The sequence below is a fragment of the Anas acuta genome, chromosome 3 (genome assembly GCF_963932015.1).
Source record: "Anas acuta chromosome 3, bAnaAcu1.1, whole genome shotgun sequence".
Classification (NCBI taxonomy): domain Eukaryota; kingdom Metazoa; phylum Chordata; class Aves; order Anseriformes; family Anatidae; genus Anas; species Anas acuta.
In genome coordinates this window covers 16,704,593-16,729,824 of record NC_088981.1, presented here as the reverse complement: position 1 = coordinate 16,729,824, position 25,232 = coordinate 16,704,593, and the positions used below count along the sequence as shown (strand labels likewise).

The window sequence follows — 25,232 nt, the reverse complement described above, 5'->3', positions numbered from 1 at the left end:
AAAAATTTATTCTATACAGGACTTTCTCCACATACACCATGTCCCAAACATATTAAAAAGTGATGCCATTGGAACACTAAAGAGCAGCAGCAGGTGACACAAAGAAGTCTTGGCAAAAGAGGAAAGAGAGGACCAGCAAGAAGAGAATATGGTGGGTCAAATTTTTTCCTTATAGAAATTGCAGTAAGGAAAAACTACGAGTCTGAAAAAGAAAATCTTCCTGTATGTGAAATGTGTACTACTCTAAACCCTGGTGTGGGCACACTGTCACCATTATTTTTAAAGGAATTATTAATTGCAGGATCAATAGGGAACGAAACAACAGTACCTGCCAGCGGTTGCCAGATTGCACAATGAGATCCTACAGCTGCAAGGGCAACCTGCAAGAGGTCCAGCCTGGAAGGGCACTTAACAGAACAAGTGGAGTGATTTAGCTGGAAGGCAGCTGTCTCCTGAGAAAACAGAAGAATCTCTTGTTTTGTTTGCCCTGAGTAATGCTGAAAATAAAGAGCTGCCAGAACAAGACAGCAGCCAAAGAAAGAGATCTTAATATTGGCACAATTATATCCGTATGGAAGTCATCTTGTTAGTACAGCCAATTTTCCTTCTTGTGCTGAAACATGCCTACCATTCAAGTATTTGCACTGACAAAAGTACATCAGCTCTAAGCAGCTTTACAGCCTATATTGCATACACTAACAGCAGACACAGAAGAGAAGAAACGTGCAAAGTAACACATACAGACATGAGTGCGTAAGAGTGCATACTCCTGTACATGAAGCTAAAGCAGCAGCAGTCAAATCACAAGTAACATGCCCTGAGAGCCTGGGCATGGCTGCAGTCACCTGGGCACAGCCGCTCAGCAGAGATGTCCTGGGAAGCAGCAGATGACAAAACTGCACGTCCTGCAGCCTTCACAGCAGCCTCCAAAATAGAGTTTTACTTCTGTTCACAAATGCAGCAAAGGTGAAACGTGCTAAACAACTGTGAGAAGGACAGCCTTCATTCATCTGGAGCACAGCTCTTAGTACAGAAATTTTACAAGCTCTTTTACCACAGCCAATTGCATTTGAAAACTAGTTGGGAGCTTTTAAGGATACACAGGGGCAGTTTACTGGCTCAATACTTTTTTTTTTTTTTTTTTTTTTTTTTTCCAGCTACAGATACCAAGGCAGAGTAGAGGCTTAAAGGTTCAGGTCAACTCTAATTTTAACTAGATAGTTTTCTCCCCTCTGCCTGTATCAAAGGCTTTATTACGGTATCAGAATTCAGTGTCAGCTGGCAGGGATTTGTTAGCAATGCCAGTGCTTTTATTCCCACCATCACTATTTATCAAGGATGAAAATAGCCACCTCAGTGCAGTCCCTCTCCCCCCACTCGATAGAAGGACTCAGCAGCTGGCTCCCAAGCCCACCTTTAACCTTTGAAAGGGCAAATTCTGCCAGAATCACCTTAGTTACACTCCATGATATAGCAGCATCTCTGCAAAAGCACAATCTGCCCACCATGTATGGGAACATAAGCTTTCTTCAGCCCTTCATAGTAGGAGTCACGTTACCCTTTCACTCCCACCTTCCCTTAACGACAATAGCTCTTACCTTCAGCAAGCAGGAGACTATCTGTGACAGCCAGGATCTTTCTTGGGGCTCTGCCAGGTTGTATGGTAGAGTAAGCCAATGTACAAAACTGCTGTACATATATTTGCTGTACTAATCTACCTGGAATAGCCGCTGCACTGCACATTAAATACAACATTCAAATGAATTAAACTGGCCATGCAAGTGCAGCTTGCAATCTCCTTTCTGAGGAGATTTCAGGAACAAAATTAGTTTAAAATGTATATTTATTTCTTTTTTACTAGTTCTAGAAGGTCTAACACTGCCCTAAGTTTTGTTCCTGCCTTCCAAAAACCTTAATAGGCTCATAATAACTTACCATATGTGCACCTGTGGAAGCATGTGGTAGAAGAGCTCACCTGAGCTGACTTAACCTGTACCAATTAACCCCTGCTCCTCTGTTCTCACTGCATGCTGTCACTTGGTCAGCTAAATCTGATTTCTCTGTGGTGGGAGTGGCCATGTCATGGAGAAACAGTCTCAGCTGGAGAGTTAAAAAACAAAACAAAACAAAACAAACAAACCAACAAACACACTTAGACAGAACATAGGTACCAGTAGGCAATGCTTTATTCTCATCAACTGTGGGGAACAGCATGCATGAAAGCAAAACTCAAGGCCAACAGAGAGTTAAGAAACAAGTTACATGGGTTACTTCTTAAACATACTTTGCAAGACCTACAGGTAAAACACATAAAAAGCAGGCTCTGTGAGGCTTCTTCTGAGGTGTGTAAAAGCCTTTTTCTCCCAAGTGCAGAAACTCCTCCCCACATCCCCAAGAGCCCAAGCACAGATGAAGTAAAAATAAACATCTTTCATTCAGCTCAGTTAAAAAAGCCTGTGTAGAGCAGCATTTAAAGGGCTCCAGAGGGAGAAATGTGCAGAGGGAAACTGCAAGAGCAACTTTGGAGGTAGAGAAAGCAAAAACAGGAAGCCCTGTAGAGATACCACCTGCTAAAAAAAAAAAAAAAAATTACCTTTTAAAATAGACCTGACAGTAGCCAACTTCAGGTGCTTAATGAAGTGACACAGTTCAAGATCTGGTTTTTAAACTCAGCCACCTTCTAACATGCATCATTCACTTTTAGCACTTTGGTGCATACTTGTACTCTGCAGAGTCCTAACATACCTGCAGAAGTCCTGCACACTATCATGCCATTCCTGTCTTTGGTGAACCATCAGAAAAAAATTCAAGGAAAACCAAACTCCAGAATACTCTGGCATATATCCAAGAACTGTGGCTTCCACCAGGCTCTGCAGGATCTCCAGACACACCTGGGTTTCAGAGCCAGGTCCGTAGGCTAAGTCATATGCCATGTCTCTTCAGAAATGAGTTCCTGACCACTCCCTGCTACCAGAAGTTAGGAGTTAAAAAACAAAACAAACAAAAACAACGGTGAAAGAAACACCCTAAAAGAGTCAATTAAATAATTTCACCACTTCAGTACTGTACTGAAAAGAAAAAGTGTTTCTGTAAGAGCTGACCCAACACAACATCATCATCTAGCAAGCTGGAGTCCCATATAGCTTTAGACATACTAAACAGGTGCAGCAAATAAATGTAAAGGCCCAAGACTTTTGGGATGGACAGATCTCCCTGCAGTATTCTTTGGCTTCCCAACCTCAGGCAAGGTCCTTGTAACTGTCAAGAGCCTGCCAAGGCTCTTGTAATCTTCCATAGCCCCGTTATGCCTCATACCTTATATATGTATGAGGCAAACTTTAATTTCTTGAAAGACAGATTTTATTTCGTCGTTTTAGACATTGAGAAAATGTATATATTAAAAAAGAAAAACTTGGCTTTATTTGTTTCACGGTGCCCACCCACAGCTTACCTCTCTCCAACCTCTGTAGGATGCCCTCAGCCCACTTGCTGCCCCAGGACCTGCCACCCCCTACAAGGGGGCACAGCCCCCCTTCATGACCCTTCTCCTGCACTTTCCCAGGGGTGTCCCAAAGTGTTTGGAGGCACTCAGACAGCACTTGTCACCTCTCCATATCAGCCCATTGCATGGGGAAGCAAAGAGGACTACAGATAAGAGGTGTTCCCTAAAATAGGAGGGAAATTTCAGAAAACCTAGAAAGATTTCAGAGAAAACTCAGGTATCTTCAGTACTTGTCCTGGCACTGGAGGTCTGAGCCTGGACATCTCTCATAGCTGCCACTGCACCAGCAGCAAGGCATCTAATCCTGCATACCACATGTTTTCAAAGCACATCTCTTACTTTATAAGTAAATATACATATATGCACATCTCTTACTTTGCAAGTATTTATATAAATATATTATTTTCTTTTTTACAGTTACAAATTGCATTTACACATGGGTTTTATTTTTTCATACCTATATAAGCTTCATAGGGAAGAAAATAAAACTTTTGAAGAATACTTCCTTTCAAAAAATAAAAAACTTACATCAAAATATACTATGTACATCTGTAGCTATAAACTCGGTAGGGTAAATCTGGTGTTTCAAAACCAGAACAAAACCTATGCCAGGGGTTCCACCCTCTTTTCCTCATGCCCCATGCAGTGCCTTACTGCCACCTGCATGGAGTGCACCAAGCCTTCTTCACTGGACATCCAGGTCCAAAACATGCCAGAGGTTTTTCACCACGTGCTGCGGCTGGCCAGCGGCATGCTCCTTGAGGCTGGGGCCCATCTCTTTGTAGAGGCTCTTGGCAAGCTTGGTGACTGCAGCCCTGACGTTGCTGCTCCGGCCAGGCAGGACCCCGTTCCCGATCATGTTGCTCAGGAAGTACCAGAGCACGGGCAAGGCGTAGCGCTCAACCACGTGGGCTTTCCGGGGATAAACAGATGCCACGAGTACTGCCAGGCAAAAGAGACAAGTTTCTTATCACCTTAATGCAAACAAGTTCCTACCTTTATTTTTGGTTCTTTGAAGGCTTTTCCAGTTAATGCCAGCAAGCACAAATAGCCACAATGATTCAGAAACAGGCAGCAGTGGCTGATCATACACTGAACAGAATAATTGACCTCTGAGGACCTTAATTTCTCCAAATCAATGGTTTTGTGTCCAAGATAGACTTAGTAAAGTGCATCATATACATTTTGCAAATTGTTTAACTAATTACTTGTGTGTTACAAATGACAAAAAATGTCAAATCTCTTATTATTTCCTTTAAGAAGTCATATACAGAAGCTGTAAAAGATTTTGAAATGCAGCTTAGAGAAATAATTGAAAAATTTCTAATAAAAAGGATGATTACTTTTTTTGTGATCTTTGATGAAAAATGCCACAAGTCTAATCTAGCAGTTCCCTTTTGCTCAGTGGCACACAGCAAATGGCAGTAATATACCACATTTCAGAACTCCAGACCACAAAAATGTGTGATGCTTGACAGTCTTATTAGAAACATCAGTGAGTAACTGATATCTCTGGGAGAATGCTCTGATTTGAGCTTTTTCCCTCATACTTGGTGGCCTCTAATGAACAGCTATTTCCAGCTTCAAGATGTCTAAGGTAATAACCTATACCCCACTGCCATGGCATTTGAGCATCTGACAACTTTAATGACATTTATCTACACAGTGTTTCCTGAAAGAGGGAAATAGAGACAGAAACTGTTTCATAGGGGGCTGAAACTGAACCAAAAAACAAGCATTCCCTCTTACTCTCTGTGAAATCTGTTCTCAGCCCATTTTCTGAACTGAACTATAGTAAATACAAACAAAAATTTACTACCAACAGGCTCCTTGCATGGCAGATTTTGCTGAGAGATCAAAATTTGAAATGGTCTGGGGACACAGCTCTTATTTTCTGTTCAGTGGAAATGTTATGCAGTAACCATTTATTATTCTGCAGGGGAAGGACCACCATTTTCTCTGTGCTGCTCATTAGTCATCAACACTTAAACAGATGCTGAAAGTACCTAAGAACAGTTCTGGTAAGCAGAACAGGGTTATTACACCTGGTTTAAAATGGAAGTTCATTTGAGTTTAAGTGCTATTAAACACAGCAGTCACTGTGGAGCTTCAGACGAGAATGTCTGTTCCCACAAAGTCCCAGACAGAACATCTGCTCTCTCCAAAATAGTCCAAATTAATGTTCAAATGCTTTATTTGAAAAAGAGATCAAAATAACTGTAAAATTAAATTATATTATTATGGAGATTTACTTTATTCAAACCATCTTTAAAGGCCCTTTTTAATTTGCTATGGCTAAACATGTCCTTTTGAGATTCGTAATGAAACAGCAAAGTGTATTAAACCTTGGATTAAAAGATGCTGCTATAATTCACAGTGGCTTTAGCCCTAATTAAAGCAAGGCTATAAATAGTTTTCTCTAGTATTTGTAGAGATTGATTTTTTTTTTCCATTCCTTGGCTATTGCCATTCATAGTAAGCTACTATTATAAATCAATTATCAGTTGCATTTTTAGTGTGTAGGACACCACTGATATAGAAATAAACTGTTTATACATTCTGAAATGGTCAGTGTCACGTTATATCCGTAACACAGGCAGGAACCATGGTGGGTTGGGATCAATTGCCTACTTCTGCCCCTCTGTTCTCAAATCCTGCCTTGCACATTGTCCTTGCCTGTAATATTTTGTCCAGAGTTTTCACCTGCACTGCAATTCCCAGTCTCTGCAGGATTCAGCCACAAAAGTTTCCAACAGTAAGACAAGGATCCCATGCTGACAAAACAAACTGATCCTCAGAAATACCAGTTACCAAAATTTTTTCTATAGGATGGTCATTCAGTTCAGGAAAGGGACCTCTTAGAGACTTCCTTGACCTTTACTGCACTGTCCTTCAATAAGAGGAACTGGCCAGGGTATTTTTAGCTCCTTTCTTTCCTGGAGGTGGATCCTGAGATGCTGCAGTGAGAGATCAGCACTGGAGTCCCAGTTTTACAACTTGCATGCCTTGACAAGCATGCAGGTAAAACCCTGCCAAATACAACTTTTATGTGCATTTTGCAAGAGGGAGAAGCCCAGAATCTTCTAGTGATTGATGAGCTACTGCACCATATATTCAGAGGAATTTCCTCTAAGTATTTGCCATTTTCTGTGAAAGCCTGCTTGATTTAAACCTGGAGATTGACTGAAGCAGCCAGTACCTGACAGATGTTCTGTGACATCCTGCATAGCTCGACCGCTGAGGAAACGCACTCGGTGGGCAAGCACTTGCAGCAGTAATGTGTTATCTGGAAGAAAAACATTTATTTCTGCTTACTATTAGAGGTTACAAGGAAAAAAATAAAAAAATAATAATTAAAAAAAAAAAGGGCAGAGGCAATGGCATTCTGTAAAGTAAAATAAATTTCTTCTAGCTTCTGTGTTTTTACATTTCCATTTTCATTAGAGCTTACTTGGAAGGATTTAAAATTCAAACAGAAAAGATTTCATTTCACAACTGTAAATACAAACTTAACTGCTGTACAAGGAGCTGTATTACATATTTCTCATGAGGGCCCTCAAATTGTAAATCACGTGTAAGCAGGGCATAAGTTTTGCATGATGGAGTTTTGCAGAGATGAACCTTGAAGAAAAAGGGTGAGAAGGCTCAAAGGTCCACACATCCATTCACTCTTTACAGATAAACTGGCGCTAAATCTGTAAATTACATGGGGAGACCTATGGACAAGACTCCAAGTTACTTGTATTACAGAGAATTACCTGCTCTTCACTAACCCCATGTCCTCTCAGGGGTTCTTGTAACATCTCTGAAATCAGAACTTGGCACAGAGACTGAAAAACTAAGATTTCCCAATACGTCACTGTTGTAAGTTTTAAAAACTTGTAAGTTTTAAAACATGTAAGTTTTTCCTATGCTGGCTGTTGTTGATTTGAGTTCTTATTTTAATTTATAAAATGTTGCCCAGACTGGTCTGCAAACCTGTAGTCTTACCACTTTGATAAGCTGAGCAAAGCTTCTCTTGGAGATAGATGCTCATGGGATGTGCTACAGTACCTCGTGGTGTCTCCAGGAGTGGCACCAACAAGGCAGACAGACAACTTCTTTGTGAACTACTACAGAACCAAGTCCCAAAGTGGTTTTAAGCAGCACTGTGCTATTAAGAGCTCCTTTTTATATGAGATATAAAAAGGAAGTCCCTAATGATCTTTTTGCAAGCATGAAGTGAAGAATTGATCCTGTTATTCTAATTAATTTTCTGCTTTGGTAATTACAATCTTCTCATTCACCTTTCTAAACAGACACTTAGCTTTTTGCCTCACAATCCTGCCATATTGGCAGATGTTGTTTCACACTTGCTGTTCCTCTTCAGAGAGTTACCTTACTGCTGCTGCTTTAAAAAGAAGATAAATAAATAAATAAATAAGAAAAAAACACTCTGAGATCTGGAGATTTTGAAGCAGTACGAAATGTTAATTAATTGATAATATTGGTATCTACACAGATTTTCATAGAAACACTTGGGTTTGGCAGAAATGAGGAGGAATTATTTATTTTTTATAGGGAAATTAAATGTATAGTCACTATTCACCTTTCAGTTTAAGGGTTTCAAATGCCGTGAGCATTTTGAAACTAAAGCTCCAGTCAATAACAAATTTACCCAAGCATCACTTTAGCTGCCTCAAAAGACCAAAAGACAAAACAGCTTTTAATAGCTGTTAGATAAAAAAAAAGGCAGCAGGCAGTTCATTTTTTATTGACTCAGCTTTAATTCTCGGTACTAGATATTAGCTAAACCTGTTGGCCACAGGACAGGTCCAGCATTTGCAATACAAGCAAAAGAAGGATCTGCTTTGTGCTCTCACCTTCACTGTGTTCCCCTTTTTGCTACATTAATGCTTATGGGAGAGATTTCCCTTCCCTTTTCTGGAGGGCTGGTCACTCTGGGAGCTACTCAGGCCTTACTCCACACCCTGGTGCCAGGCAGTGGCCATCTAAAGGATTTTTCTTTCATGACAGATGACAGATTAGGATGGATGTAGGAGCAGAGCAAGATCTATGTCCTGGTGCCATAAGTGATAAGACTTGATTTGCCCCCATCTATAAGGTGGCTCCCTCCAGTGAGGACAGGGTCCAGGGTCACAGCTAATGAATTGCTGCTGTGTGTGATCTGCTGGGAACATCCAACTCGATCTCAGGGCTAAGCTAGATGAATGATTTAGGTTTTATTTGGAAAGAATTTAGTTTATGGATAGGATTTTTGGTTTAGAGAGTAGGAAAAGAGCGGTGTTTGTTGGCCGAATGGGATTACTACTTGTTTCCTTTGTGTTTTTATTTGTTTGTGTTTGGTTTTATACCTTATAACCAGCTTTCATCTCTGCATGGATCATTAAAGGTGACAGATGAGGAAATCTCATCTAAAACTCAGAATTTGCAGCATGTCGACATAGAGTCTCAGCAGAATAGCAGGGCTCACAGCTAGGAAACTCAGTGGAGCAACGGGGGCAAGACATTGCACTTACTGACTCTAAGCTGGAAGCAGTATCCTTTAGAGAGTTCTGTTGTTGGGGGGTTTGAAACTGTAAAGGCAAACAATTCTAAAGCATGAGGAAAGGTTTAGCTCAGGTATTTTGCCAGTAGAGCCTTCATTCCAACAATAAAGCCCTAAGCCTTGAATTCTGAAATATTCGTGATTCAGTTGCCTGTTTGAATTTGTGCAAAAAAAAAATGAGCAGATCCAAAAATAAATAAATATACCCCACATTATTTGTCTGAACAAGTCTCTGTGCAAAGTCTTTCTGATAAGAGATAGATGTGCTTTCCTCCTGCTCTGACATATGCCAGTGCTGAAAATTTAAGGTCATATCTCAGAATTGGTGAGGGGGGAAAGATGACAGAAAGCTCCACACAAAACCCCGAAGGGAAATGGTTGCCACATCCTGTTAGGAGGATTCTGTGACTCTTCCCCAGCCCTCTCCCAAGCACCACAATAGGACCAAGAGCAGGACAGGTCTTGCACCCCACAACCCCATATTTAGAGCATGGGAAGGTAACAGGTCAGCACATTCACTGGGTTCACAAAGAGGCTTATGTGGAGAAATTTGTTAGTTCCCCTTTAAAGCCTACCTCTTCAACAGTAAATTTTTCAGGCATATTCACCCAGTGCTGCATTTTCACAGCTGGCATAAATCCATGTGGCAAGGTAATTTACAGCAGACCTTGGCCATGTAATTATTGGCTATAGCAATCTTGCCCCATGCAGAACAACATTTGGAACAAGCCATCATTTACACCTGGATTTATACCTATTTGTTCTAAAGAAATGAACTTGGCAAACCATAAATTCCCTTTAAAAAAAATAAAAAATAAATAAATAAAAGAAGACAAAGAACAAAGGTAGAAAGTAGACAGGACCGGCTAGTGCCCATAATGTAGAATCTTCCAGGAAGCCGTTCTGCAGAAGTTCTGATGCACCGGTATCACATCAACAGCAAAGCAATTAATTTGGGAAGTCAAACCAGACCCAAACAACCTCCAAAAGTCCCTTTGTCCTTGAATTCTAGCTAAATTGTACACCTGGATTTATTGTTCAGCTCCTTCTGTACCAAAGCAGACAAGGAGCACAGATACAAAGACTCCCAAGAATTTGGGGAAATGCTGGTACATGTTCAGGCTTGTCTGAAAATGGGTGCATAAGGACTGCACCATGGCAGTTTCTTGTTACCCAGCTTACCAGTTACAGCTGGCAGGAATTTAGGTCCTTTGATATAGAGCATAGATGGTATGAGTGATCTGCAAACTTGGCATCAACCCTGGAAGCCAAGCACTTTATCTAGAAACTGCTCTTCTGCAGTAGATTTTAATCAGCGAAAACAAAACAAAACAAAACAAACAAAACAAAACAAAACACTTCTATGAACACTTTTAGTGATGACATCCATCTTTCCAAAACCAAACTTCTTGCATGCACAAAGACACACACACCATCTCTCATCTCACATTTCAATAGAAGTCAGAGACGCAGTAAATAGCACATGAGGAGCCCCCAGGAACTGGAAACCTCCGGTCACAGGTGCAATAATGACAGCGGTAGCACAGGTATTGTCAATGTGCTTCTAAATCTACACCAGAAGATCAAGAGGCAAATTCAGGTCTGGATTTGGATTCAGGTCTGAATCTCACTGAATTTTAAACACTAGACTGAAAAGATATAAATCCATAAACACCCCCAGCAAACTACACAGATCAGTCTTGGTCTCCTTCTCTGGTGGAAACGTGTGCAAGAACAAAAACAGCCAATGTTGACACTTCTCCACCAGATCCTTGCAGAGGGATCCTCCAGGGGATCCAGCTGCCTAAAACAAAGGACATAAGAATAAGCTAAAAGTCACAGAGAATATTTTCTACAGACTTAAGGCTGGTTTTTAACTGTGTCCCCTGGCTGCAACCAACCCTAACAGCCCCTCCTTAACTTAAGAGTGCCAGCCAGTTCTCTATCCTTGTGCTCACTGTTGTAAATTATTAATATCAAACACAAAACTTAGCTGAGAAAAATGTTAGTGGAGACCTCCTGTACTTCACTTTCATCCTTTCTGCTTTTCTAATTCTCTTATTTGTAGGTTACTGTCTACAAATTAAGGCAAATTGAAACCTGTGGCAGGTGAGGGGAAGCGGGGAGTCACCACATCAGGGCAGTGTCTCCACATACTTTTAAGAAATACATGCTAGTCGGTGTCTTTCTGACTATCCAGCAAGCCTTCCCACCTTCATCTATCTCCCCTGTGACTTTTCATAACATAATCTTATCAAGGTCTCAGTCTTCACTTTCAAAGGGACATTTTCATTTGAGCCGTGTATGGCTAAACTACTACCTAAAAACTACAAAATGAGTGAGTGAGCTCAAAGCTTTAGGTCAGCAAAGTCCAGATACATTTGCTTGAGAGAGTCATCACTGCCAGAGTATGGAACAAAGCCCAGCAAGGGCAAAGAGCTTCCACCACCCTTCTCACAGCATCCATCAAAGAAAAAAATACATTACTGTCACCTTGTTTTAGCGGATATAAGCTTACTGGAATTAACATCTTAAAACTACAATTCAATAAGAAGAAAACACATGCAGTTTCTTGGGAGGAAGGGAGAAAACTGACGTGACATGCCAGTTCCTTCCCTCATACTCTTCTGGCAGGAGTTTAGAATAATGCCTATAACATCCTCTCTGCTGAATTAGTAATCATAAAACCCAGATTAAACAGAATCCATTCAGCTGCACATCACAAGACACAATAGATTGGGATAGAAAGAATTCAGACAGGACTTCATAAACATCTTACAGCAGCTGAATCTTTCCACAGACAACAACAACTATTGACAGACTGAGCGTTCACTTGGCTCTGAGATGGAGAGTCCACACTTTTAGTCTAAATCCAAGTTCAGCTTTACCTAGGTGAGCAATGGACGCTTCCAGCACCTTCACAGCTGCAGTGTATATCCCTGTGTGTTTTGAGTTCAGGTTGTCAGTGACTGCTGCTACCAGAGAGATCAGCACTGGGTGTAAGGAGTCTCTGAGGATGGGTGTTATTGAAGCCAGAGCCTCCAGTGCCTGCTGATTCACTTTCTTGTTGGAATCCTGAAGTCTCGGGACAAAAACATCAGAAATCTGTTAAGAGAACAAACATAAATGTCTATGTTTCTATAAGGGATGCTGAAACAAGTTCCCTACCAAATAAAAGACGAATGTAATCCTTTCTGTCAAGCCAGTGTTTACTAGCACAAATTCACTGTTTTCCTTTGGGTTACTCACTGTAGTATTTGCACAACCATGCTGGTTTAAAACATTTTCATATTTTATTACAAGGCTGTGATGAGGATGGGAGAGTTTATGTGGAGTTTCTCTTTACCTATCATTAAATCATTAAATCACCCTAATAATGGGGAAAAAAAAATCTTTGACATACAGGTATGAAAACAGCTATTTATGATTCTCATTTTTCTATAGTGTTGTCTCAAGGACTGAGGGTAGATTTTATCTTGCCGAAACTGAGTCTGGATGAGATCCAAGGTTTGTTTTATCTAGCTGTCTCAGAACATTGGTCTAGAGGATAGGAGGGCTCTAATGAACTCTTCAGGATCCAGACCATCTCTCTAGCTAACCATCTCTCTAAGGTAGACTTCTCAAGTTAAACATGCCATGCTGATTCTCATTAAAGTAGTTTCAATCACTTTATCAGGTACCATTTTCTGGAAAAGGGGAAAAAAGCAGATGCTAAGAGGAAAAGCAAGCCATGTCTCCAGACATTTTCCTTCTCTTTGAGAAAATAGAAGCCAAAGAGTGAAAACAGGACTTCCCAATCAAGAAAGGGGTGAGAAAGGAAGTGAATAGGCTGAGTTGTGCCTTCACATGACAAGATAAAGTATACAGAGAATCCTTTATTTCTTATTTTTAAAATCTACCCAGCCTGATACTTCTCTCCCCCATCCCAAACCATTTTTCTTCTGAAGAGTAATTGCCAGGTTTTCGGTGGCTGGATTTCCTTTCTTTCTCCCTAATACAGGAACAGAGACAGAAGAAGCTACAGCAACAATAAATTCCATCATCAACTCATGAACAGCACCAACAGGCAAAAGACAGAAAAATATGTCTGGACTAAAATTACTTGCCTTGAAACCTGGAGTTGAATTAAATTATTTTTGGTGAGAAGGGACCAGCTTGTCCTGAATGACTAGCATGTAGTGCCAAGACACATGAAATTAACTTTACTGTGACAGGCTTGGGAAGGAAACTGAAGGGAAAAAAGCAATTGACATGTCCTATATACCTGGACAATGTTAGCTGAGATGAGCTGGGGGTTGTTTTTGCAGTGATCTAGGAGGAGTACTACTCCCTCCATTCGTGCCTGAAACTCTTTGGCTGTCAGGAGCTTGTTAAGCTCCTTGAGTTGTTCAATCTCTTCCACAGTGCGAAGTGATGTGTGCCGGACTGTCTGACGGGGTAAGATGAGGACATCAGAGCCAGACCTTGAACTGGAAAATAAAAACAAGGTAAAATCTTTTGGTGATAACAATCTCTTGCACAGCTCAGCTCCACCAGAAAGATTTTACTGAGGAAGAGACACAAAAAGCTTGCCACATGCTATGACAAATAAAACAGAAGTGTTCAGTACCCTTCATCAGAAGGCAAATTTTCCTGGGACACCACCAAACCGCTGCTCCTAGACTCCCTGCGGCCCTTGGCAGATGGAAGTTCAGATACGCGGTCTTCTATCCCCTAAATACATATAGTAAAAAACAAATAGACATTAATTTATAAAATAGGAAAGCGTTTGTTTAAAACAAAGATTATGAGCAGGATCACAGCTACAAAAATAGGCTTAGGAACACATTTCATAACTTAGAGAGAGAGACGGACCAGAAATTCAGAGATGTCTACTGAAGGTTTTGTTATCATTAACCTAATGCAGGTTGTAGGTGTTACCATGATGGGTAGCAGTATAAAATCTTATAAAATCCCTAGACATGAGCACAAATGGGAATAATACAAACTGATAGGGAACAAGGCTTATCAGAGAGAACAGCAGAAAACTTTTGGACTCTCTGCCCATTATGTTGGGAGTTGATTTGGTTCACACTCACTCTCTCCACTCCTGCAGAAAGACACATTCCATTCTAGAATATAAGTGGAGAAGATATTTAAAAAAATGGGGATGATTTTCCACTGGCTGCTGAATTATTGGAGCTTCTTTGAATAGAATAGAGTCATTAAGAGAAAATAAAACAAAAATATTAGAAAAAAAACTTCAAGATCATCTGGTCCAACCATCACCCTACCACCAATGTCACCCACTAAACCTTGTCCCTAAGCACCATATCCAATCTCGCCTTGAACACCCCCAGGGACGGTGACTCCACCACCTCCCTGGGCAACCCGTCCCAATGCCTGACTGCTCTTTCTGGGAAGAAATGTCTCCGTTTCCAACCTGAACCTCCCCTGGCACAACATTCCCTCTAGTCCTATCACTAGTCATATGCAAGAAGAGGGCAACCCCCAGCTCCCCACAGCTTCCTTTCAGGTAGTTGCAGAGAGCATGACATCAGGGCAGTATTCCTAGAATACAGATAATATAGACGCTAATTATGATAGCTTTGTGTATATTTTGTACATTTGGGAAATTTCTTGGCACAATTACTTCTTTCATCTGTTGCATTTTGGGGGCCGTGGGTAACAGGGCATTTGGAGTGGAGAGTGTTTTTATGTATGGGGGTAAAACCATTTGCTCCTATTTCCCTTTCCCGTTCATTGTTGACATCAGCATATACCCACTTTATTTCTAACAACACTAATTCCCTCACTGTCTGCTGATAAACATGCTAAGAATCAGCAGTTCGTTTCCAGGAGCAAAACGATGCAACAGAAGAAAAATGAGATAAAGAAAGACTGAATATTTTAAATCTCACATTAGCAACATCAGTACATGCATAAAGGAGACATCTCTCCTGCCAAGCACTTACTTTCTGCTTAATTGTTGCCATAACATCTCGCAAGTCACGTGAGGGGAGAAACTGTTTCAAATACCCATCAAATTTTGGATGACTCATCAATATATTCAGCATTTTCCGTCCATAAAACCTAATATAGGGAAGAGAGAAATGAATAACTGTTTTTGCTACAGAATATTAGTCATCTTCTCCCTCATTTTATGCATAAACAAATAAAAGGATTAATAGAATATGCTGAGATTTTGAATTCTCACATGCAGTACTTTCATAAGAAGGTGTTATCCATTCAGCAAAGAGAGATATTTACTTCCACTTGGCACCACTGTGCAATGCTGCCAGCTGAACACAAAAAGCACTGGAGGACACAGGGCAACAGGAAACTCCAATTTCACGGTGAAATTGTGGAATGGTTTCTGTGGGATCAAAGGATCCTATGGGATGACTGGAGTTCATCTGCTTCATTGCCATGATTAATTTGCAATGTCTTCCTGCCACTGTACAAAAATTTACCTTCCTTTTACTGGCAGAAAAGCTAGGACAAATCAACTCACATTTACTATTTACTATTCTATAGTACAGGTATACCGTTAGTTACTTGTGTGTTCTTGCCACCTATTAATTGGAATTTAGCACCATAGTCAAAGTAAGGGAGTTTTTTTGTTTGTATTGTTGATGTTACCAGTTTTACAATCTGCTGCGAAACTACAGCTATCTCCAAGAAGAAATCAGTAATTTGTTCAGCCACAGACAACAATATTATACAACAGATAGAAAGGAAAAAATGTGAATATCGTAGGCAACTAGATCTGCAGAAGGGATTTAGAAAGACTGAACACGTTGCTTGAAGAGAAATGGAATTTTTCTAGGAGAGTCCTAACCTTACCAGAAAAAAACGCTTGGTATCCTCATGTAATGAACAGTGGACAATGCTTCAGCTTTTCATTGAGCACACAGGACCAAACAAAGTTGTTTGACTGATTAATCTGAGCTCAGCTGATCTGAATAAATAATTATTCAAGTCACAGAAATTTGGCAGTGGTCCTTCTTGCTGGACAACCTCATGTTACCCAATACAGTTGTTTCCCTAAACACCATTATCCACACAAGGAAGTAACTTTCTTGATGTTTATTTTACCTTCCACTCTTTTGTTGTTTTATCATGGCCAGACATCATACAGCTTTCAGTTTTTAGGAGGTAAAATTAAGATCCTCACCTTGTGTCCTGATTGCAATCCTGAGCAAGCTTCACCAGCGTGTGAACCAGCAGCTCAGTACTGTCACGTGTGCCTGACAGGAGCTTCTCAGCTCCAATTTGCTCCATCACGGTCAGTAGGTGTTCAGCTGCAGACTTCCGCACCAGGACATTGCGGTGACTGGAAACAAGAGCAAACATTTGGCAGAGGGAAAGGGAAGGACAGAAATACAGGCGTTGGTCACAGCATGGTCTCTGTCATTGCTGGGGAAAGCAGGCATGAGTCCTTGCTGCAATTTTTACCAACAGGAGACGATACTACCCTCAGATAAAGAGAGGAACCATGCACAGGGAGGAGGAAGGAATTCAGTCTCCCAGGACTATCTGATAATAAATTTATTTCCTGAAATTACTGACCCTGAGAAAGAGGAAAATGAAAGACAATCCATGTTGACTTATCAGAGGGCTCCCATCGCAGACAGTGCTGCAGTAGGACTGGGGCTTATTCCACCCTTTTATCTCCAAATCTGCAGACCCTTGAAACAACAGGAAAACCTCTTTGGAGCATGAATCTGAAGAATATGCAGCAATGCAGTCTGTTCTTTGAGGCTTGGCAACAGGTACGTTTCCTCACTTTTTGAAAGGCTAAGGAAAGGGTAGTAGCCATTTCATCCAGGTTGTCTTTACTAGTGCGTGCCTATTCAAAACTATCAGAGACAGCACTAATATTTTAAGGCAGCATCTGCTTCAGATATCTCATGGGAGTCTGCCTGTGAAGGCGCCTGTGGAGTGACTCACCATCCCAAAGCCAACACTTGGCATCAGTTCGAATAGAAAGTGTAGCTCTGAGGACGCAATGGTCAAACAAGCTCCTCTCAGAAGGAGCTGCACTTGTTGAGCAGGTTGTGCCGCACCCAGCCCATCCTCCCATGCGTGCTCCTAGTCCCAGCAATTAGCATCCCTGTCTCTCAAGTTAATGGCATAATGATGATGCATGTTTTTTCCCAGCGCCTCTGTGGTTAGCATTGTGAAATATCAAAGGGCACTCACTGCTGCAATTTCCATTGTCCCTTTCCCCGCAAAGCCACAAGACTGTACTGCCAATCTCTGTAGGGACTTTTGCTTCCCCTTCATTCACCACATCTAGACAGTGTTGACAGACTGTGAGAACAAGTAGGCTATAGCATGGCAGAAGCAGATGACAAGAGGAAAGGAATGAGGATGATCAGACATTAAAATCACTGACTTCACAGAAGACAATAGAAAGAGCCTTTCCCTCTTCCCATTCTCTGTCTGTATGCCATCTCTTTCCCCTACTGCACAATTTAAGGTGAGGGATATCACTAAGACAACAACCACGTACTTGACCCCGCTAGCCAGGATAGCAGTCATTGCTCGTGCAGGAGTCACGCTCGCCACCATAATACCAAGGGATCGATCAGCTGCTTTCTGAATGAACTCGCTGGAGTCCCCTGTCTTCTGGAGCAAAGCTCGAGCGACCTCCTCCACCTCCTGGTCCATGTGTTTCTTCATGGCCCTGAAAAGCTCTCCAAGAGTGCTGATTGCAAAGCGAGACACCTTCGAACGGAGGTTGTTCACCTAGGGAAGTCATGGGGGGAAATATTAGAATAATCTTGTAAAAAAAATCAATTTCTCTGGACAGAAGTTCCAGGAAACACTATGATTTATTTTTTTTCTCCTGTGTCCAGGTGGAACATAAGAGTAGAAAATCACAAGCACAGAAAAACATCTAATACCAACATCTTCTGTGGTTAAGGCCCACTGACAATCCAATTTCAATGAAACTGCAGTCCTAAGAAATATGTTTATTCTATGTTTCACACTTTATTCTGTGTGAAACAGAGCCATGCTACTTTGCCCACTATGTATACTGCTTTTATTTCAAGCCCTTTTACTGAAAGGAAATACATAAATAAATAATGTAAGAGCTGATTTTAAACCACAAAAGCATAATTGATAAAGACAAGATAGAGGAAAATTGGCACTTTCCTCCTCTCCAAATACATAACACCAGCCGTTTAAATGCCCACCCAGGAAATGGAGAATATAGGTTTATGTCTACAGTCAACTAATTCACAACAGGAACTTGAGACCATCTGCTCTGTCTACGCAGAACCCTAGCTGTTGGACTCGAGGCACTCAAGGATCCTGAAGGATCACATGCAATTACAGCTGCTTTCATTAGGTTTTTCTAGCTTTCAGTGCTGCTCTGGAGTGACCCCTGCTTCAAAAGAGCTCTCCTGCAAGGGGAAGAAAGGAACATCTGAGGAGTCAGGTGATTCATTCAAAAGCTACTTTGGAGACCAGCCCAGTGTTTTTTTCTGCCAGACTTGGTTGTGCTTGCTAATAAAAGGGAACAATATGAGGGCTTGAAGTGCTTGTGAAAGCAAAAATCTGGGACTAGAGACTGGAGTGAAATGAAAGCTGAATAATGGCTCTGCACATGAGTGTATGCAGCAAAAAGGAGGGAATTTCCTCAGAAATATAAAAGTAATGTCACCATCAAATGAGTTAAGCTGAAAAAGGTCTTTTCCTAACTCCAATCGCAGACTGGGAGAATCCAAGTCTTGCATATGTAAACAGAAAACTTTGAAGAGTCCAACGCAAGGGATGTTCAGGCCTTGAACATCATTAGGTACTAGCTAGAAGACGAGGACTTTAATGGAAAGGAGCTAAGTCTTACTGTATTGTGCAAGCAAAGGAAATTGTAATATATTTGGCAGTCATGTACAAGAGCACAGAGCACAAGGCCACAAACAAATGCTGAGCTGGAAATTCTGTCACAAATGTTTCCAAGGAGCTTAGGTTAGGGCTTTTTTGTTAACTTGATAATGAGACAGTAAACCTGTGTTCAACAGCCCAGCAGACATACAGCTGGGATGCTCCAAGCACCCAGTGGCTGCAATGGAAAATTCAACCAGCGCATGGAGGCAATGAATCAATGGAAAGGGCAAATCACCAAAAAGCACATAGAAAGGAAGAAGGAGGAGAGATCATCAGGCAACACAGGAAAATAAATACCTGTAGTTAATCACTAAGATGCTGAAAAAGAAGAAGTAGGAGGAAGCTGAGAGGCAAAGGCTGCAGCATTTAATTACAGCTTGGGCAGAGATTTGGTTTGTGGCAAATCACCTGATGAGATCCTCACTTTCTGCATTTGTATACTGCATTATAATGACACCTAGCTCAAAGATGAGAGACACAGATACCCTACATACCAGCCGATGTAGCTATATATACAGACAGATCACACAGATAGGTGACATAGTTATTAGAGGAATGACATCTAAAAATAGTAATGAAGGCAGACACCAAGCACACATGTAAATGAGCAAGTACATATCTACTCTATGCCCCACGCACAACGTATGTGGGACACAGTTAAAAACAATGCTCCTACCTCTTTGGTAACTGCCAAGGTAACATCATGAAGTCTACCAAGAAGGATTTCTGAGTGGCAGATAGCCAGGCGTCTGATGCTGAAGAGTCCTTTCCCCTTCAGCTGCCTGAAAGGCAATTACCAAAATTGATTGATTTTTCTCACCACCCAGGAAGAAGGCAGCACTCCCTGAAATTACCAGGGTGTCAGTTCAAACAAAGGGAGATTTTTCTCACACAGCACTAAATTAAATCATGGAACTTGCTGCCACTGGATGCTGTGGTGGTGAAAGGCATACATAAATCCAAAAGGCATATAGATGGTTTCAGAGTGGATGGGTTAACTTCTGGCTATTAAATGAGACAGCATCCCTGAAAGCCCTGGCACACAAAGTCCCTGTGCCACTGCTTCCCAGAATCCTGGAGGCTGTGACACGTTTCTGTTTCTTCCACCCTCCCTGGACCCTGGCCCTGCAATGCAGTCCCATCTGGCAGCTACTGAGGGCATTCCTCCCCCTGCCATCCACAGAGGGCAGTTCAGGAGTGAGAGTCTGCACTGCCACTCCATAATTGAGTTTGTACCCTGCAATGCAGTCAGGAGGAAAAAAAAAAAAAAAAAAAAAAAAAGCATAAAAAAAAGCAGTACATCCTAAAAGATTCCACAGCTGGGCAAGAACAGCAAAAACGATGGATTTCCCAGAAAATCTCTGCTTAAAATAACACCCAAAGCAGCAACATTTTATTTAAAAAATCTGTCATAACTTTGTGAAGGACCTGAGCTAGATGAAGGCACATGATGTGTTCACTGGTTCACTACAACAGCCTTCTCCCAGGAGGCACAGAGGGCTGTAGGGCAGGATGGGGAACCCATCCCCACCAAAGTCTCTGAGTGTATCCTGCTCTCCCCACACCTGTAGCTGCTCTCTGCACCTTACAGAGCACCTGTGCGATGTGGCAGAAAAGGGGGAGGGAGGCAAAGCAAAGTAGCCGCACAAGGAGGTTGCTTTAAAAATTGAAAAGATTATTCATGGTCATCCTGGTGTGAACAGAGACCTGGTGAGTGTACACAGACCCACAAATCAGATATCACCTGCCCGATATCACCTGAAATTCATAGTCTCCTCCTGTCTTCATCTAATTTCACGATAAATTATGATTATCAATGAAACTTGTTTGGCCCATATTAAACAGCAAAGGGGAAAGTTTATTTCTAAAAGTGCAAGATTCCTTAAGATTTTTTTTTCGTTTTCTTCTGCCATGAACACCTCAGGAGAAATGAGGGGCCAAGCAACTCTGCACCACTTCTCAGTCTGTTTTGCAGAAATAGGAACTCCCCATAGGCACTGCTGGGTCAAAGGAAGGCCCCATCTGCTGCTGCCAGCAGCAAGACCAGAGATAACTCCTTGTGCAGTCTCACCTCAGTCAGTGTCCTGAGGCCCCCAAATCTCTAAGCTCAAGACTGCTTCTGCCTTCAGCAGGCAAATTATCTTGTTCAGCAACCTCTTTTCCCCTAAGCTTTCATTTGCAGCTACATGGAGCAGAAGGCAAAGCTAGAAGACAACATGGACCTGTTGTGTCTGTGGCACTGCTACAGGCCAGGTCAAATAAGAGGATGACACTGTATTACTGCACCATGGTTGCTTTGTAGTGGTTTCATGAGTTCTCTTAGTATATCTGGGCTGCCTAGGCCCAGAGATGCTAGAAGAATCTGTTTCTAACTTACCTTTGAACTGAGAGGGAGAAAGGGAGTGAAGAGAGAGGTTTCTTACCAGTCGTTGCTGCTGAGCCATGCAAGCGCATCGAGCAGCCCCTGCTCCGGGTGAGAAAAGGGTCTGCTTTCCCAGGCGTCCCCACACTCAGGCTCCTCTCCCCACTCCAGGGAGCCCAGAGCAATGGCTGGCAGTGAGTTCGCTGTAGGGAGAGGGTCAGACACAGGCAGTACATACTCTTGGGCAAGGCACGGCACCACAGTGCAGACTGCAAACCAAGCTCCCAGCTAAGATTATATAGGAGGGCAAGCTGGTGTTGCCTTCAGAGACTTCTCTGCTGTCTGGCTCATTGCTTCCACCACGCTGGACTCTAGCTCCTTCTGTCAACCCGAAATTTGCACACAAGCAGCCAGCTCCCAAATCCTTACAGCTACCACAGCCAGTTCACAGATTATAATGCTGTGGGTCTCACTCTCTCTGGGAGCCAGCATCACCCAGCAGGACTTGCCACTCTAAGGGTAAGCTCCTGTAGGATTTTGCTCAGGCAAATCCCTAAGGAGCAACAACCAGGGACTTGTGGTATCTCTCAGTACCTTACTCTATAAATCTGGCAGTGCCTCAGGTTCCATTTATTTCAAGTATTCTAGACAGCTGAGTGTATATACAGTTTAACATACTTTTGGGAATGTAGCAGTTTATGGGGTTTGTTATGAATATTTTCTATTTCAGCGGTACCCACTGGCTGTATTTCAAAGATGCTGAGGTGAAATTTATTTGTCATCAAATGTACTTGTTTGCAAACTGTGCAATGCCTAAGCTTTCTCTTATGGAAAAAATGCAATTTCCAGTCAAGATACTCATGACAAAAAGCCTTCCAAATGTGAACTGAGAATAAAAATATGTAAATATAGATGCAAATTGTTGGCAAACACACTCTCTTGATGATAAATATACAAGGTATAAGAAAATCTTAATGACAAATGCATTTGCTATGAAAACTATTTCATAATTTTCCTATCTTTCACTCAAAAGCTCATTTCGTAAAGTCTAGATGAGAACACCTGAATTGTCTGGAAATATTGAGTATAAATATTGTACAGAGTCTAGATGAACTGATATAGACTTTATAAAGTTTTTAAATTACCTTGTATGTTCTACAAAATACGGAGGATGGAAGAACTGTAAAATCAGCAGCACTTTTTACAAAAATGCTCAAATGGGCCTAAATTTGGATCTTACTGATATTAAGTAAATATCTTATAATTATCAGTAAGATATAATAATATCTTACTATAATATAATAATATAATAATCAGTAAGATATAATATATCTTACTGATATTAAGTGGAAGGGACAATCTCCATGTATTCACCATCTGTTGTATATTTATTGCATTTTAAGCATTTTTAGGTGAAATAGCACAATTGCACCAATGTGCTAATTTCCATGCAGTGGCAACCCCTGCTGCAATAGCAGATAAGCCAGCTGGAGAGCCAGGCAGAAGCACAGACAGAGGGCCACAAGAGTGAGTGGCTACTTGATCACAGTGCTGCCCAGTGAGCACGCCCTGCCAGATTGCATCAGAGCTCAGCCCTACAGTTACAGCTGCCTCCCCACTTAAAATACTGTCCTGACCCAGATCCAGTGTTATATTTTGGACTATTAGTACGAGCTTAAGGCTTTACCACTCCTTTATTCAGTTAAACTTTCCAGTGGATCTGTAAGGCCAACTGCTCCAGTATCATCAAGCCAGAGTAGCTCCAAAGGGGAGCTCTCGGTCCCGGACAGGACAGGATCCGGACCTGAGCTCCCATACATGTTTGGAGAAGGAGCAGTTTGTGTTCTTTGTGGGAGGGAAGAGCCGGCTCACCTGAGGAATGGCGCAGGAAGCCACTGTCCTGGCTGATAACGGGGATGCTGGGCAAGGAGGGCCTGTTGACCCGCTTCCTCAGGGTGGTTCCAATGCTCGATCTGTAGGCATTGCTGTTGCCAGAGGAAATGGGAACTGTCCCATTGATGTGTACTAGGCCAAAGCCTGCAGAGACAGAAAAGCACCTTGTAAGTAGAATGCTGGACAGGGTGATTACAGGCTTAAAAACATCTAGAAATTTTGCTGGAGTTGGGTAACATTATCTGTTCTTTTCAACAACTCCAAGCATAACATTTACATGCTTACCCAGGACTAAACAAAGAATATAGTGATGCTTTCCTCCAAGAAATGAGGAAAACTCAGCACTGTCTTTCCTTTGTTATCCTGTTTCAGAGGCTGGATAAGGAAGCTGCATTTCTGGGGCTCCCACCTCAGCACTCCATACCACCATTTCTCAAAATAATAACAAGAAAAAGAGCAGATAACCTTGTCTGATGCCCTGGGGCTGAGTGCTGACTTCTTCAGTTTGCTGCTGCAGCACTTGTGGTAGTGCATGCTGCAGGACAATCAGAGCCTGTCAGCCGCAATTAAGTCAGTAAAGCTGTGAAGTCATGTGGGTAAAATGTGAGTGCTTGCTAAGGGCTCGGGCATGGCTCAGCAATGCAAGCTCCTCAGCAGGGAATGGTGGGGGCAGGATAATCATTTCCACCAAGTGAGAAAGATCTTCTTTTATCTTTTAATTGGAAATAGTTTAATTTCTGTTCTTCCAGGTTGCAGCTTAGTTAAAAAGCATTCTTTTCGACTTACCAATTCACCTTTCCTATAACCTACTCTCAATTAGAGAGAGCCCAAATCCCAAATGTTATTTGCAAGAATTACCCAGTCTGCAAAACGTGGTAAGAGAAGGCAGGGGGAGGGGTGTTATTTGTGTTCTGAGACTGACTCACTAGGGGCTGCAGGCAAGAAACTCCATGCCTTTGTAATTTTCTTTGGAAAATAGAAATAAATGGTGTTCTAAATTCCGCTCAGATGCAAGTGTAACAGCCTTCCAGTTTGATTCCATATACATTTACAAAACAATGTAAACACAGACAAGTGAAAACAGGCTCACAATTATACCAACCACTTACCTTCTTCGGACGTAAACCCAGGGTCACTGCTACATGTGGAGAGCTGCAACTTCTCTCTCTCTTTCTCCCTCTCTCTTCGCAAAAGCTCCATCTCTCTCATTCGCTTCTGGCGCATTTTCTCCTGAGCTGACTTGGATATGGTAACATGGATCTGGTTGAAATAGAAATACATCAAGGGACATAAAGAGACAGACATACGTGACATCTCATCGGGAATACAGTGGTGGAGTGTCACGGTCTTTAAAGGAGTTCCACAAACATCCCAATAGCTTCAAAACGATTCTTCATTTTCCTCATCTCAGCATATAATTATACTCAATGGTGTATAATGCTTCATTTCCATATCCTTCTATTGGGCCAAAATACTGTTTCTCAAGCTATGTCATGAAGACCTGCTCAAAGCAAGAGGGCCATATCAGTGCTCAGAGAGAACAGACAGTTCAATTCCTATAGGCCATGGCAAGGGAGTAAAAGCCATCTGCGATAAGCAGCAATAAGAGGTAATTTGTCACTTCTTCATGCTCACAGCCAGTAATTGTAGCTGTTTCTCCCTTCTCTGTTTCTGAAGAACTCAGTTGTTCCCTGAGAATGGATGAGTCCAAAAGAGGAGTCATGAGGAAAAAAGTTTAAGAAACACTGATCTTAACATAGTAAAAAAAAAAATGGAGAATAGGACAGCTGTGAGATACAACAATGATTCCAAGGACAAGCTACTCTCACATTTTGTTTTGCAGCCTTGCTTACACCCAACATTATAATTTCTGCTTCCAAGCATACACTTTGCACATGTTCACTGACTAATGACTTACTTTGCCATTCAGATCTGGCCTAAATTGTCCTTCATAAATAAAGAATGCTTCTGACTTAGATATAGCATCATCTCCCCATGTCTGCTGCAACAATGAAAATGGATTCCCCCTTCCACGACAGAGAAATATT

General features: G+C 41.7%; 1 protein-coding gene across 1 annotated transcript in view; it reads right to left on the bottom strand.

The window, feature by feature from the left end:
* Window positions 1-355: 355 nt before the first annotated feature.
* The window catches only part of TOGARAM2 (TOG array regulator of axonemal microtubules 2), a 42,772-nt gene continuing 17,895 nt past the window's right edge, over window positions 356-25,232 (bottom strand). The window contains exons 10-22 of the mRNA XM_068675877.1: window positions 24,294-24,444; window positions 23,164-23,328; window positions 21,353-21,494; window positions 19,606-19,711; window positions 17,548-17,783; window positions 16,207-16,365; window positions 15,005-15,122; window positions 13,660-13,763; window positions 13,315-13,519; window positions 11,939-12,155; window positions 6,702-6,788; window positions 846-4,444; window positions 356-452 (exon numbers count right to left, since the gene is read on the bottom strand). Coding sequence (XP_068531978.1) covers window positions 4,188-4,444; window positions 6,702-6,788; window positions 11,939-12,155; window positions 13,315-13,519; window positions 13,660-13,763; window positions 15,005-15,122; window positions 16,207-16,365; window positions 17,548-17,783; window positions 19,606-19,711; window positions 21,353-21,494; window positions 23,164-23,328; window positions 24,294-24,444 — 1,947 coding nt within the window. The 3' untranslated portion in view covers window positions 356-452; window positions 846-4,187. The remainder of the gene's footprint in view (window positions 453-845; window positions 4,445-6,701; window positions 6,789-11,938; window positions 12,156-13,314; window positions 13,520-13,659; window positions 13,764-15,004; window positions 15,123-16,206; window positions 16,366-17,547; window positions 17,784-19,605; window positions 19,712-21,352; window positions 21,495-23,163; window positions 23,329-24,293; window positions 24,445-25,232) is intronic.